The 15,000-nt window shown below is 38.7% G+C and overlaps 2 protein-coding genes across 2 annotated transcripts in view; one reads left to right on the forward strand and one right to left on the reverse strand.

Moving 5' to 3' along the window:
- Nucleotides 1–10,369, reverse strand: part of LOC116059213 (homeobox protein Meis1-like) — a 67,621-nt gene extending 57,252 nt beyond the window's left edge. Inside the window, exons 1-2 of the mRNA XM_035999976.1 lie at nucleotides 9,806–10,369; nucleotides 556–788 (exon numbers count right to left, since the gene is read on the reverse strand). Of these exons, the coding sequence (XP_035855869.1) occupies nucleotides 556–788; nucleotides 9,806–9,817 (245 nt within the window). The 5' untranslated portion in view covers nucleotides 9,818–10,369. The remainder of the gene's footprint in view (nucleotides 1–555; nucleotides 789–9,805) is intronic.
- Nucleotides 10,370–11,031: 662 nt separating this feature from the next.
- The window catches only part of spred2a (sprouty related EVH1 domain containing 2a), a 50,904-nt gene continuing 46,935 nt past the window's right edge, over nucleotides 11,032–15,000 (forward strand). Inside the window, exon 1 of the mRNA XM_035999975.1 lies at nucleotides 11,032–11,044. The gene's annotated coding sequence lies outside the window, so the exon portion shown is untranslated. The remainder of the gene's footprint in view (nucleotides 11,045–15,000) is intronic.

The following is a 15,000-nucleotide window of genomic DNA, read 5'->3' on the forward strand; positions in this document are numbered from 1 at the left end:
CAAAAAAAAAAAATAACACTCTCCACAAGTAACATAAATAATCAGTTCAATAATTTCATTGAATAATTATTTATTTTTTTCAATTTTATAGCATTTGAAAAAAGAAAATTGATAAAAGAACGTTGAAAAAACCAACAAAAACGTCAAAAAGCGCAAAAAAATCGACAAAAACTTTGGAAATAGTGACAGAACAATTGGAAAAAAGTGACAAAAACGTTAGGAAAAGCTTCAAAGACATCGAAAAGTGACAAAAACGACGAAAAAGTGACAAAAACGACGAAGAAATTACAAAAACGACGAAAAAAGTGACAAAAACGATGAAAAAAGTGACAAAAACGACAAAAAAAGTGGCAAAAATGACGAAAAAAGTGACAAAAACGACGAAAAAAATGACAAAACCATCACGACAATCATCGAAAAAGACGTCGGAAAAAAATTCTATTTAAATTTTTACCCAGAAAAACAAAAGGTTGCATGGACGACGCTGAAGACAACGATTCCAAGTTGGAACCGGTTTCCGATGACCGATCCTAGTTGCAGCGCTACTCATCCTACCCATAAATGGCGTCTTTGTCCCTCTTGGTGGCGTCCCCGGCCGTGGTGTGGCTGGACTGGGCGTACTGGTGCGGATATGGACCGGTGGCAGGGCTGCCAGCGGAGGCCAGGTGCACGGCCTGCATGGAGCGGGCAGCAGCGGCAGCAGCGTGGTGGTGGTGGTGGTGATGGTGATGAGGGTCTCCGTAAACCCCGGCCATCGCCTCCAGCCCATAGTGGGCCAGGTCTTCATACTGAAACACAGAGAAGAGACATGTGACCTCTGACCTCTCCAGAGTAGAAGCTGCTCACTGAGAGTTCAGACCCAGATACATGTCAACACGGTCCACCGTTAGCATCCTCTACCAGATACACGTCAACAGGGCCAACTGTTAGCATCCTCTACCAGATACACGTCAACAGGGTCCACCGTTAACATCCTCTACCAGATACACGTCAACAGGGTCCACCGTTAACATCCTCTACCAGATACACATCAACAGGGTCAACCGTTAGCATCCTCTACCAGATACACGTCAACAGGGTCCACCGTTAGCATCCTCTACCAGATACACGTCAACAGGGTCCACCGTTAACATCCTCTACCAGAGACACGTCAACAGGGTCCACCGTTAACATCCTCTACCAGATACACGTCAACAGGGTCAACTGTTAGCATCCTCTACCAGATACACGTCAATAGGGTCAACCGTTAGCATCCTCTACCAGATACACGTCAACAGGGTCCACCGTTAGCATCCTCTACCAGATACATGTGACCAGGGTCCACTGTTAGCATCCTCTACCAGATACACGTCAACAGGGTCCACCGTTAGCATCCTCTACCAGATACACGTCAACAGGGTCCACTGTTAGCATCCTCTACCAGATACATGTCAACACGGTCCACCGTTAGCATCCTCTACCAGATACATGTCAACAGGGTCAACCGTTAGCATCCTCTACCAGATACATGTCAACACGGTCCACCGTTAGCATCCTCTACCAGATACATGTCAACACGGTCCACCGTTAGCATCCTCTACCAGATACATGTCAACACGGTCCACCGTTAGCATCATCTACCAGATACATGTCAACAAGGTCAACTGTTAGCATCCTCTACCAGATACATGTCAACACGGTCCACCGTTAGCATCATCTACCAGATACATGTCAACAAGGTCAACTGTTAGCATCCTCTGCCAGATACACGTCAACAGGGTCCAATGTCAGCATCCTCTACCAGATAAGGCCATCGGAGGGCGGGCAGTCGGACTCATTGACCAATCTGATTGGTGGAGTGCTAGCCCTTGACTAGCGAATCAGTGCACTTATATTAGCGTGACAAACAGCCTCTCAAAATCTGACAAAAATCTTTCAAACTTTGACCGATGCTGCCTATTTCTCGCTTAAAATGTTTTCAGAAACACATTTCGGTGAACTATTTTAGTACAATATGAGATCGTATTCTGAACATGCAACAATGCTCAGTTGTAAAATCTGGGAGAAACCAGACCCACGTGGCGCGTTCGTCCAATCAACTGCCGGTTTTCATTTTTTGGGCGACAATACAGCCGCCTGCTGTTATGGAGACGTATTACGTCTCGTCTCTTCGGTGTGTTCTGAGGAACTTTTTTGACCAACTCGGGGAGACTGATCAGCCCGACTGCCTTTCCTCCTGAGAGTCACCTGTCGGGTTGGTGTGTCAGAGACCATACATGTCAACAGGGTCCAACCCAAGGGGGTAAGCGAGCATCCACAAAAAGTAGCTCCTATGGCGCCATTTTGATGCTACCAAGCCATCACCTCCCGTTAGCATCCCATTGACTGCCATTCATTTTGGCGCCACTTTGACAGAGAATAACTTTACATCTGAAGAGTTTAAAGACTCTATTTGTCCGTTGTTTATTTCTAAAGAAACACGACAATGTATAAAAGGCTCCATTACCTTGTACCTCACGTTATGGCTCCGTAGCAGACGTTTTTATAAAAATAGGCTAACGATTGGGTCATAACCACGAGACTTACTGTCTCATAGTAGAGGAATTACCGTATAGTACAGGAGAAGCTCTCAGGCAGTTTGGACTTCCATTAGCTGTTTAAGTTTAATTACTAATGTTAACTATCATTTTAGTGATCAATAATTAGCCTGTGTCTATGTTATCTCCTTACATATACCTACGCTCTCCGTCTCTGCTAGATTGGGAATGATTGAGATTTCTCTTGGCACAGCTACCAGAAGACTTCCAACTTTCAGACAGGTTGCTCACGTCACATCTACGTCTTCAAGCTCAGTTGGAGGCTGCTCAGTAACGCTCAGCCATCACCGGGAAAGATCTTCTAATATCCTTCACTGGTCTCCGTAGAAAACAACGGCGTCACTTTGTCTACTTATTTAACTGTCTATGGTCGAACGTTAGCATTCAGGGCTGTCCTCAGTTCAACATCTGGAGCTGCACGCTATGTGTAAAATATGGGATAACGTTGTTGAATATTGCGAGAACAATATTAGTCTTAATTTACGGGGGGCAGGGGGGGACACTAGGCACTTTTTTGGCGCTTTTTCGTTCTTTTTTGGCACTTTTTCTCGCTTTCAGAGCTTTTTTAAACTATTGACGCTTTAGATGGGGTTTTTCCCACTTTTCAACACTTTTTTCACACTTATTTTCATTAAAATAAAAAACCACCATTAAGTTAAAACCAGACGTCTCTGACAGACAGATTATAAATCTTATGAATATCAGCCTGCACCGTGCACGTTTTTAAGCTCTTAGTCTTCATTTTGGATATTATTCATATTATCCATTCACCCTGTTTACATTTTCTCAAATACTGAATAAACTTTGACTTCACTTCGCGACCAACTTCAGCAAAAATCAGTTTTATTTTCAGAAACCCAATGTATTCTTCTAAAAGGTTCATGCCTCAAGTCTTTGTAGGATTTCTCACACGATCCATGAAGTCAAGTTTACAACTTTAACGCTAGGTCAAAACTAAATATTTTCTCTTCGCTTTTTGATGCTTAAGGCGCTTATTTCACGCTGTTTAGCTTGTGTCTTTTTTGGGCTTTATTCCTCACTTTTTTGACCCTTTTTCGTTGCTTTTTGTCGCTTTTTTGTCTATATAAATAAACACATTTTCTCAAATATTTGATAAACTTTGACTTCACTCTGCGAGTAAAATTGAGCAAAAATCTGTTTTATTTTCAGAAAGCAAACCAGGAATTGTTCTAAATCAGAGGTGCCCAAATTCTTTCATATGAAGGGCCAAAATGTATCTGGATGGAAGGCCACGGGCCAAAAATAAATGTCGATGTTGAAGAATACCGTAATTCTTGCTATTCTCCGTAGATAAAAATGTACATATGTAATTTAAATGGGAAGTTTACCAGCACGGTGCACTACATTGCCGTTAAACTCAGATTACGTACTTTTTAACCGCACAAAATGTACGTTTCGTAGTCATTACTTTTAAAATAAGAGGAGAATAAGCATGAATATGTCAAATCCATGGCGGGCCAAAACAAAGAGAGGACGGGCCAAACTTGGCCCGCTGGCCCCAAATTGGGCGGCCTTGTTCTAAATGGTTCATGTCTAAACGCTCTTTAAGTCTAACATGATACATCAAATTATTATGTAACGTTTAAACTCCTAAACGCTCCGTATGAACATAAAGTTAAAAAAAAATATAATAAAAGGAACAAAAGTAATTACGTTAACTCGTTCAAAAATTAAAAAAAAAAAAAAGAAACATCTCCAAAAGCCCAAGGCAAAACTGAGCAAAAAGTCTGATAGAATTTCAAAATAAAAGAACAAAAGTCAGTTTGGTTTTTTAATTGAAGCAACTAAAAGTTTTTTTTATTTTTGTTTTTGTTGCTTTAAAGACCTTTAAAGTGTGAGTGGGGGGGGGGGGGGGTCTTTATGTTTATTAATTTATTTCACATAGAAAGAAAGAAAGACAGAAAGACAGAAAGACAGAAAGAAAGAAAGAAAGACAGAAAGAAAGAAAGACAGAAAGACAGAAAGAAAGAAAGAAAGAAAGAAAGACAGACAGAAAGAAAGACAGAAAGAAAGAAAGAAAGAAAGAAAGAAAGAAAGAAAGACAGAAAGACAGAAAGAAAGAAAGAAAGAGACAGAAAGAAAGAAAGAAGGAAAGAAAGAAAGACAGAAAGATAGAAAGAAAGAAAGAAAGAAAGAAAGACAGAAAGAAAGAAAGACAGAAAGAAAGAGACAAAGAAAGAGACAGAAAGAAAGAAAGAAGGAAATAAAGAAAGACAGAAAGAAAGAAAGAAAAAAAGAGACAAAGAAAGAGACAGAAAGAAAGAAAGAAAGAAAGAGACAAAGAAAGAAAGACAGAAAGACAGAAAGAAAGAAAGAAAGAGACAGAAAGAAAGAAGAAGAAATGACAAAGAAAGACATGAAAGAATAAAGAAAATAGAAGAAAGAAAGAAAGAAAGAACAGAAAGAAAGAAAGACATAAAGAAAGAGACAAAGAAAGATACAGAAATAAAGAAAGACATAAGAGATAAATAGAAAGACAGAAAGAAAGTAAAAGAAAAAAGAAAGATACAAGAAAGAGACAAAGAAAGAAAGAAAGAAAGAGACAAAGAAAGAAAGAGACAAAGAAAGAAAGAAAGAAAGAAAGAAAGAAAGAGACAAAGAAAGTAAGACAGAAAGACAGAAAGTAAGACAGAAAGAAAGAAAGAAAGAAAGAAAGAAAGAAAGAAAGAAAGAAAGAAAGAAAGATGGCAGCTCCAAACAGGATATTAACTCAAACTAAACACTAAAAAAATTAAATTATTTAATTTCCAAAGACAGAAAAAAACAATTGTGAGTGAAAAGTCTGATGTAATGTCAAAATAAAAGAGCATGATTTTAAAATAAAAAGAAGAAAAGTCAGTTTGTTTTTTAGTTAAAGCAGCTCAAGTTTATTTTGTTTTGTTTTTTGCTTTAAAGTCTTTAAAGTCTTTAAAGTGTGTGTGGGGGGGGTCTTTATGTGTATTTATTTCCATCTAATTTTACATTACATTACAGAGAAAGAAAGAAAGAAAGAAAGAAAGAAAGAAAGAAAGAGAGAAAGATGGCAGCTATAAACAGTATGTTACCCTCACACTCATTTAAAATATAAACACCACGTTAAAATGTTTTCATCTCTAAAAGCCACCGAGCCATTGTGAGCAAAAGTCTGATTTAATTTCAAAATAAAAGAGCATGATTTTAGTTGTAGTCCTATAAAGAACTTCATGTATTTGATTTTAACTTTTTTTTTTTTTTCACTTTTTTAAAACTTCCAGACTATTTGTCTCCTATTACTACCACTATAGGCTACTATTAATTAGGGGTGCACGATTCAGAAAATTTGTTTTAAAAGAAAATTTAAATTTGTTGTTTAGGTTCACGATAAGATTCAAAATCAGTTTTCGATTCGAAAACAATTCTCGATTAAAAAAAAAAACGATTCACAGTATGTAAATGTAGTTACTTTTCCCATGTGATTGCAGTAGACATACCATTTAAAATAAAAGAAACACACCAAATTAAATGTAGGTTGATATTACAAGTACAGTGCTGCTCATGAGTACACCCATGCTACAGTCAACTAAAAAGAGGAATTAAAAAAATCATCTTTTGGAAATTGATCTTAATGCCTTAATTAAAAAATTAGGAAAAATCCAACCTTTAAGGACACCAATTTTCTTTGTGAATGAATAATGTACCATGAATAAATAAATGTTCTTCTTTAAAATACAGGGGGCATAAGTCAGTACACCCCTATGTTAAATTCCCATAGAGGCAGGCAGACTTTTATTTTGAAAGGCCAGTTATTTCATGGATCCAGGATACTATGCATCCTGATAAAGTTCCCTTGGCCCCCACATCATCACATACCCTTCACCATACCCCCACATCATCACATACCCTTCACCATACCCCCACATCATCACATACCCTTCACCATACCCCACATCATCACATACCCTTCACCATACCCCACATCATCACATACCCTTCACCATACCCCCACATCATCACATACCCTTCACCATACCCCACATCATCACATACCCTTCACCATACCCCCACATCATCACATACCCTTCACCATACCCCCACATCATCACATACCCTTCACCATACCCCCACATCATCACATACCCTTCACCATACCCCACATCATCACATACCCTTCACCATACCTAGAGACTGGCATGGGGTACTTTCCATAAAATCATCTCTCAATGCAAATCAGACCAGCTATTAGGCTAACTGAAATACAACCACTGTATGTCTTCCTACAAAAATAAAAACAACTTTTGCATCTGAAAACTGCAAATGTGCCGAGCTTTGGCCAGCTCTCAAATACATTGAAATCAAGTATGAAATAAAAGTGCTACATAAAAAGAGCTTTTACATTTAGCTTTAAAGTGCTGTACTCAGAACAAACAAAAGAAATCCTGCTAAATGTGGTTTAAGGAGTACTTCAGCTACCAGGTTGACGGTTGAAATGTGAAAAAAATATGAATCGATTTTTCGGAATTCTATGAATCGTTTTTGTAGAGCTTGAATCGCGATATGAATGTGAATCGATTTTTTTTGCACACCCCTACTATTAATGAGATCCCAAAAGGGATTTGTGAGCAAAAATCATATATATATATATATATATATATATATATTTTATTTTTTTTAATGTATATTTTTATATATTTTTTTATTTCATATTTATATATATATATAAATATATATATATATATATATATAAATATGTAAAAAAATGAGGAAAAAAAAGTGATTTAATGTAATGTAATGTATTTATTTTTTTATGTATATTTTTATTTTTTTTGTTTCATAGTTATATATATATATATATAAATATATATATATATATATATATATATATATATATATATATATATATATATATATATATATATATATTAAAAAACAATTTTGATATTTTTTTTAATATTTTATATATAGGCTATATATTGTTTTTAATAATCAGAATTTTTAAATATAGGTTCCACCTTGTAAAGATAACTGAGAACCAAAGCAGGATCAACGCTGGCACAAATGGAGAAGCAAAAGACGTAAAGAGAGCGATGTGGCCCCTGTTTTTATCTCATTGTTTAACTTTATTCTTCCTTTAACACTTATAGAAGTCTGAGTTTCTAATTTGGATATATAACAACGCAGGAGGGTAGTGGATTTAATCATGTAAAGACACAAAGGAAAGGAAAATGTTTCAGAAATCGAACTAGTTTTTCTGTGCGTAAAACATGACGGTGACTTCGGATGCTGTCGGTGTCCGTGTAGAGTTTTAAGCTGTGAACTCAGAGGGAGTTACAGAACATGTGAGATATTTGTGTAATAATAAGTGTTAAAGTGTGTGTGTGTGTGTGTGTGTGTGTGTGTGTGTGTGTGTGTGTGTGTGTGTGTGTGTGTGTGTGTGTGTGTGTGTGTGTGTGTGTGATCCCACAGATCTGAGTCACTGATCAGAAATCATTAAAACGCGATTTAAACTTTGACCTCGACCGAAAAACTGAAAAACAGCCGTTTGTGTTAATTATAGAAATGCTTTCATTTCAAGAAACTTTATTGAAGTGTGTGTGTGTGTGTGTGTGTGTGTGTGTGTGTGTGTGTGTGTGTGTGTGTGTGTGTGTGTGTGTGTGTGTGTGTGTGTGTGTGTTCTGGTTGAACAGATTTAATCAGCCGTGAAACAAACAAAATAAAGAGTTTTTATTCCCCACCGCTGGAGCACAAACGGCCGATACGCACGCGGACGCACACGGACACACACACACACACACACACACACACACACACACACACACACTTCAATAAAGTGTCTTTAAATGAAAGCATTTCTATAATTAAAACACAAACGGCTGTTTTTTCACACACACACACACACACACACACACACACACACACACACACACACATACACACCGAGACACTGTGTGTGTGTGTGTGTGTGTGTGTGTGTGTGTGTGTGTGTGTGTGTGTGTGTGTGTGTGTGTGTGTGTGTCTGTATTTTATAAAATGTTATGTCTTATTATAAAGTAAACTAGCCAACAATATAACGGCTACAAGTCCAGCTGAGATGATCAGACCATTAAACACACAACTGTGTGTGTGTGTGTGTGTGTGTGTGTGTGTGTGTGTGTATGTGCGTGCGTGTGTGTGCGTGCGCGTGTGTGTTTAAATCCTGTCATAAATATAAAAACCTCAATCGCTCAATAAAAATCAAAATTAACAAATACATCTCAACTACAAATCTGAAACATTTTATTATCACAAAATTTAATATATAATATATAATATACATATATATATAAATATATTTATATATATATATATATATATAAATATATATATATATATATATGTATATATATAATATATATATGTATATATATAATATATATATGTATATATATATATAAGTTTGTAGCAACGATCTGCAGCTGAAATGTATTTATATTATTATTATTATTATTATTATTATTCACTAAATCAATCGTTTAAGTCTGAGATAAATGTGAAAATGGTTTTATATAAATATGTAAATACAAATTGGTTGTAAAAACATTTAAAAAAAACAAAAAAAAACTTTGTAACTAACTACTTAGTTTCAACTTTTTGTGAAAAGTTGAATATTTTTTTACGCGCGCGGGACAGAAAGTTGGTCTCGTTACTACGTGGTCCGGGAAATGAAAACGGTGAATATGTTAAAGAAATATGTATAAGTTACAGACATTATAATAGGGTGAATTAATGCATTAATTTTGAGAGTTTAAATCCCGTTTCCTCTCAGTCTTGTGTCAACGTGATGAACTGTTTATCCATAAATACAATTTTTTATGTTTGTTGAAGATCAAGACTGGTGCAGCTGAAGACCAAGCTTCCTCTCACTCATCTTAACAATATATATGAGTGGAAATGTATTTAGTTAAACCTGTAAAAAAATAATAATAAAAAACTATGTTTGAGTTCTTTTCACAGTCTTTCCTGTGAAAAGTTCGACGGATTATTTTTACGCACGGAACAAAATCTAACTTTTTATTTTTTTATGTTGAAGATCAAACTTCATCTGATGTCAAAGCTGAAGACAACCCTTCCTAATTCAAAAAAGGGGTTTTTATTGGCATGAAAGTTTCCATAACAATGTTGCTAAAGCATTAAAAAAAAAATACCCTCTTTCCTCTCACTCATTTTCTCTCTTCGCTCTATAATAAAAATTGGATTTTGTTTTTTTTACGCACCCGTTGCGCCATCGGCCCCTTCTCTCCGCCCGGACTCCTGAAGACTCCTGCGGGGCAAAACACACATCCAACTCCCCGGTACCGGAGCGTTAATCACTTAATCCCGTGTGTGGTAACGCGTGTAGCCGTGTCCAGCCGCGCAGAGAAACGCACAAACAGAAAGAGAGAGAGAGAGAGAGAGAGAGAGAGAGAGAGAGAGAGAGAGAGAGAGAGAGAGAGAGAGAGAGAGAGAGAGAGAGAGAGAGGCAGCAGCCAGTCCCTGCAGGCTCTGCTCTGCTATCCACGGGAACCGAGCGACGGCAGCAGCAGCAGCAGCAGCCCGGGCAGACCCAGTCCTGCTCCCGGCCTCCAGCTCCCAGCAACAACCACCCAACGGACCACCCAACCGACCAAAACAACTAAAACCACCGCGCAGTCAGTCAGCAGAGGCCGATCCGATCAGGTTACATCCAAACCGGAGAGGGGATAAAGTGTAGCGGAGCCACCCCGCTGCGCTCTGAGTCGGGCCGTGCGGCGCTGTCTTCTGCACGGAGGAGCCTTGAAATCCCCGGCGCAGCTCCGGAGAGCAGGCCGTCAGGGTGTGAGGGGAGGGAGGGAGAAGAGGGGAGGGAGGGGAGGGAATAGTTTATTTTCTTACTTAAAGGAGCAGAGACTCCATGCGCGTCTCCGCAGCTTCCACAAGACGTGCCAAAGCGCGCCACCGCGCGGTGCACCGCTGGATACAGAGAGGGAGTTCTCCTGACTATAGAGCTTAGCGCTGGAAGAAGTATTCAGATCCTTTACTTCAGTAAAAGTACTAATACCACACTGTAACAATACTCTGGTACAGATGAAAGTCCTGCATTGAAAATGTTACTTCAGTAAAAGTCTGTAAGTATCATCGGGAAAATGTAGTTAAAGTATTATATATACTATATGTAGGCTACTATATATATAAAGTGGAAAGGATCCAAACAGTTGTGTGTTTAATGTTACACACACACACACACACACACACACACACACACACACACACACAGTTGTGTGTTTAATGGTGTAATCATGTCAGCTGGACTTGTAGGCTGTTATATTGTTGGCTAGTTTACTTTAGAATAAAATATCAGATTTTATAAACTACATGTGTTTTGTGTGCAGTAATCTTAATGTGTAAAGTAACTAGTAACTAAAGCTGTAACAGATGAATGTAGTGGAGTAAAAAGTACAATATTTCTCTGAAATGTAGCGGAGTAGAAGTAGAAAGTGGCATGAAAAGAAAAGACTCAAGTAAAGTACAAGTACCTCAACATCTGGACTTAAGTGCAGTACTGGAGTACATGTACTTAGTTACATTCCACCACTGGTTCCAATGAGAGCTGCAAAGATTCTTAATTGCCAACTATTTTGATAGTTTGAGTCATTTCTTTTATGAACAACAGTCAAACTTCTCTGATGTCCGCTTGTTAAATGTGAATATTGTTCTAGTTTATTCTCTCCTCTGGGACAGGAAACTGAATATCTTTGAGTTGGGGACTAAACAAGACATTTGAGGACGTCATCTTGGGCTTTTTGGGAAACAATGATCCACATTTTTCACCATTTTCTGACATTTTAGAGACCAAAACAACTCATCCATTCATCCAGACATAATCAATACATTAATCGACTGTGGAAATAATTGTAAGTTGCAGCTCTAAACTCCAAACATTGTTGTTTGAGACAAATATTTCTGATAATCTACAGAGCACAAAGTCTTCTAGTTCACTGGTTCTCAAGGATTTTTCAATAATGTTTCCCCTTTTTGAACAGTATTTTTAAGCCATGTACCCCCTAACCAGCACGAATAATTTTTGGTAGAAAAACAAAAGTCTCTACAAAGAGGAAGAATACGGCGATGTCAGCGATAGATTTACTAAACAACAGCCTTGGAATTGGAGAACATTTAGATGCTGATGACAAATAGGAGACAAAATGTTGGAAAAAGACGGGAGAGAGAAGGAAGGAAGGCAAGAATAGGTCGAAAATAGTAACAAATACTTAGAAAACAAACACAGTAAAAAGAAGGACTGCAACACTAGGGCGAAAGAAGTGACAAAAAAATTCAAATAAGCGACAAACTTCGAAAAAAAAGTGACAAAACTTTGAAAAAATTGACAAGTGAGTGATTGTTGCCTTTGTTAAATCCATGCAGACGTGTCCCCGGACCTCCCTAGATAGTTGGAGATCTAACCCACCTCCCCTCCCCCTCCCGAAATGTTGATACCAAGGTTACGCCCTTGCAAGTATGGAGTCATTGAACCGAGACACTTTTTTAAAATGTTGGACAGCAGCGTTAAATAATGTAGGCCGATATAGTTCGGACACAATATTCCCAGATTAACAATAATTGCCTGGGATGGGCACACATCATCAAGGATGCCTCTCATCCTAAAAAATGGACTTCTCACCCTCCTCCCTTCCAGCAGGCGCTGCAAGAGTCTACGTTCCTGCTAAGGCTGTGACCCTCCACTCAAAAAACTCCACACCTTGCACTATACTGCATTGCTCAGTACTTTATTGGACAGTTATATACTGGTCAGTTACTTGTACTGTTCATATTTGCTCCTCACTCTTTAACTATGTTCTGTACATACACTGTAAACCCTTGATGTAAATTTACATTTAAAATCTGACAGTATCTTACTGTTTTAATGCTATACAGGATCATACTGTAAATGGCAATGCATTCTGGGTGAAAATAATAATATTACAGCACTATCTGCAGAATGTTACAGATTACAGGTATTTACTGTTAACGCCAATGCATCTTGGGAAAATAAAGGAAAAGACGGGAACTACAATGCTGCCAGTATATTACTGTAAATTCAAATAATACAGTAAGAAACTGTCCATTTACAGTAAAATACCTTTAACTATAAAAACATTATGCTTACTGTAAATACACAGTAGTTTACTGGCGAAGCTGCAGCCGGAATATTACTGTAAATTCACTGTGAAAATTATCCAACTGTATGTTCATTGATGTTCATACTGTACATTCCTCACATTTGCAATCCCTACTGTCTACATTTTAATATTGGGACTGATACTGTATTTTTTGTACATAATATTGTAAGTTGGAGCTGAAATACTTACTACTGCACACACACACACACACGTCTCACTATCTTTGTGGGGACCCGTCTTTGACATAATGCATTCCCTAGCCCCTTACCCTAACCTTAACCATCACAACTAAATGCCTAACCTTAACCCTTACCCTCACCCTAACCATAACCTAATTCTATCCCTAATCCTAAAACCAAGTCTTAACCCTCAAACAGATCTTTAACCTTGTGGGGTCCAGCATTTTGGCCCTCACAAGGCTGTCGGGACCCCACAAGTATACTGGACTTCCAGTTTTTGGAACCCACGAATATAGTTAAACAAGAACACACACACACACACACACACACACACACACACACACACACACACACACACACACAGACAGACAGACACACACACACAGACAGACAGACACACACACACACACAGGAAAGACAGACACACACACACACACACACACACACGCACACACACACACACACACAGCATTTCATTAGCTCTGTACTTGTACTCTGCTTAATGACAATACTCTGAATCTGAATAACTCCCTGATTCCTTTTCCCTCTGATTTCACAGTAAAATAACGTATCTTTCTTCACTTCAATCGTGTGACGTTGCAGCCACTTGCCATTAGTTTCAGAGTTCATTTGTTCCAAAGAAAGTGTTTTGAAAAAAAAGGAACTCATGTCAAAGTTTGAATGCAGAAGAGAGAAAACTACACACTGGAGCAGAGTTTCATTGCTGAACTGTTGGACATCGTCGCCACCTAGTGTTCGTAACGTGTTAACACGGCCGCAGCTGATTACAGATGTTTCCTGAGGACTCTGCTTAGACTTGATCAGAGATAGAGACGCTCTCCGTTTACAATTTAAAACAAAAATGTTGCTGCTAAAATATAAAAGGCTACTTTATTTCCTGATGATCAGTTTGTCCGTCTGGACCGTGATCTGTCTGATGTGGTGGTGAGTGATACACGGCGTGAAGTGCCTGGTGCAGGTGTGTTTAGGGCGTGTCCAAATCCACTTTTGCTAGTTTGACGGCAGAAAAAAGGGTCTGTGTGCCGGGTGCATGGTTCTAAAGGGTTGTACTTAGTGTCTTCATTAATCAGAGGTGTGTTTTGGGCGTAACATGCAATCAACCAATCAGAGATCATCTCCCATTCCCTTTAAAAGCCAGGCGCGTTTGGACCTTGGAGCATTGCTGTTATGATGGAGGATTTACACTGTAATATTTTAATTTGTAATCTTCTGCATGTGTGTGTGCTGCTGTGCGTCCCTGTGTGTGTAACAAGCATAGTGTGCGCGCTGTGCACGAGCCTAGGAGCATTTTACTAATGCTCTGTTAAAATAACAATGAAATGCTGCGTTATTGACTTTAGACCAGGTTTTTGTTGGTCAATGGCGCGATCACTTCCTGCTGCCTCAAGATAGCAATACGCCCAGAATGCACCTGAACACACCTCCCTGTAAGACCAGCACGCCCAGAATGCACCTGAACACACCTCTCTGTAAGACCAGCACGCCCAGAATGCACCTGAACACACCTCTCTGTAAGACCAGCACGCCCAGAATGCACCTGAACACACGTCCCTGTAAGACCAGCACGCCCAGAATGCACCTGAACACACCTCTCTGTAAGACCAGCACGGGGGACGCGCCACAATAACGGGATGGCGGAGGTTGGGTTTAGGAAAAACACTACGGGGAAAGGGCGCCTCACACGCCGTGAGACGGCCGCGGGGGATGCGCGACAATAACAGGACGGTTGTGATTAGGAAGACTACGGCGAAACTAAACGCCTACCTGACATTTACGTGACCTGCCGTGAGACCGGGCTGCTAGTCCCCACACTTTGCACATACTATATATGCTTTGCAAATTTTGCACTCAACCCATTCAGCCTCTTTCTTCTCATGCAACAGTTATTTTGTATTTATTGTTCATTTCATATTAATGTTTAATTTGTTTGTTTGTTTGTTTGTTTATGTATGCAACTTTCACCATGGCAAATTACACATAAGTGTTGTTACTGTGGCAATAAAACCTTTTTTTCTGATTCTGATTAAAATCTTTGAGCAGAACGTATAGAGCATCTCCTCCGAACTGTCCGAA

Source organism: Sander lucioperca, chromosome 4 (genome assembly GCF_008315115.2).
Source record: "Sander lucioperca isolate FBNREF2018 chromosome 4, SLUC_FBN_1.2, whole genome shotgun sequence".
NCBI lineage: Eukaryota > Metazoa > Chordata > Actinopteri > Perciformes > Percidae > Sander > Sander lucioperca.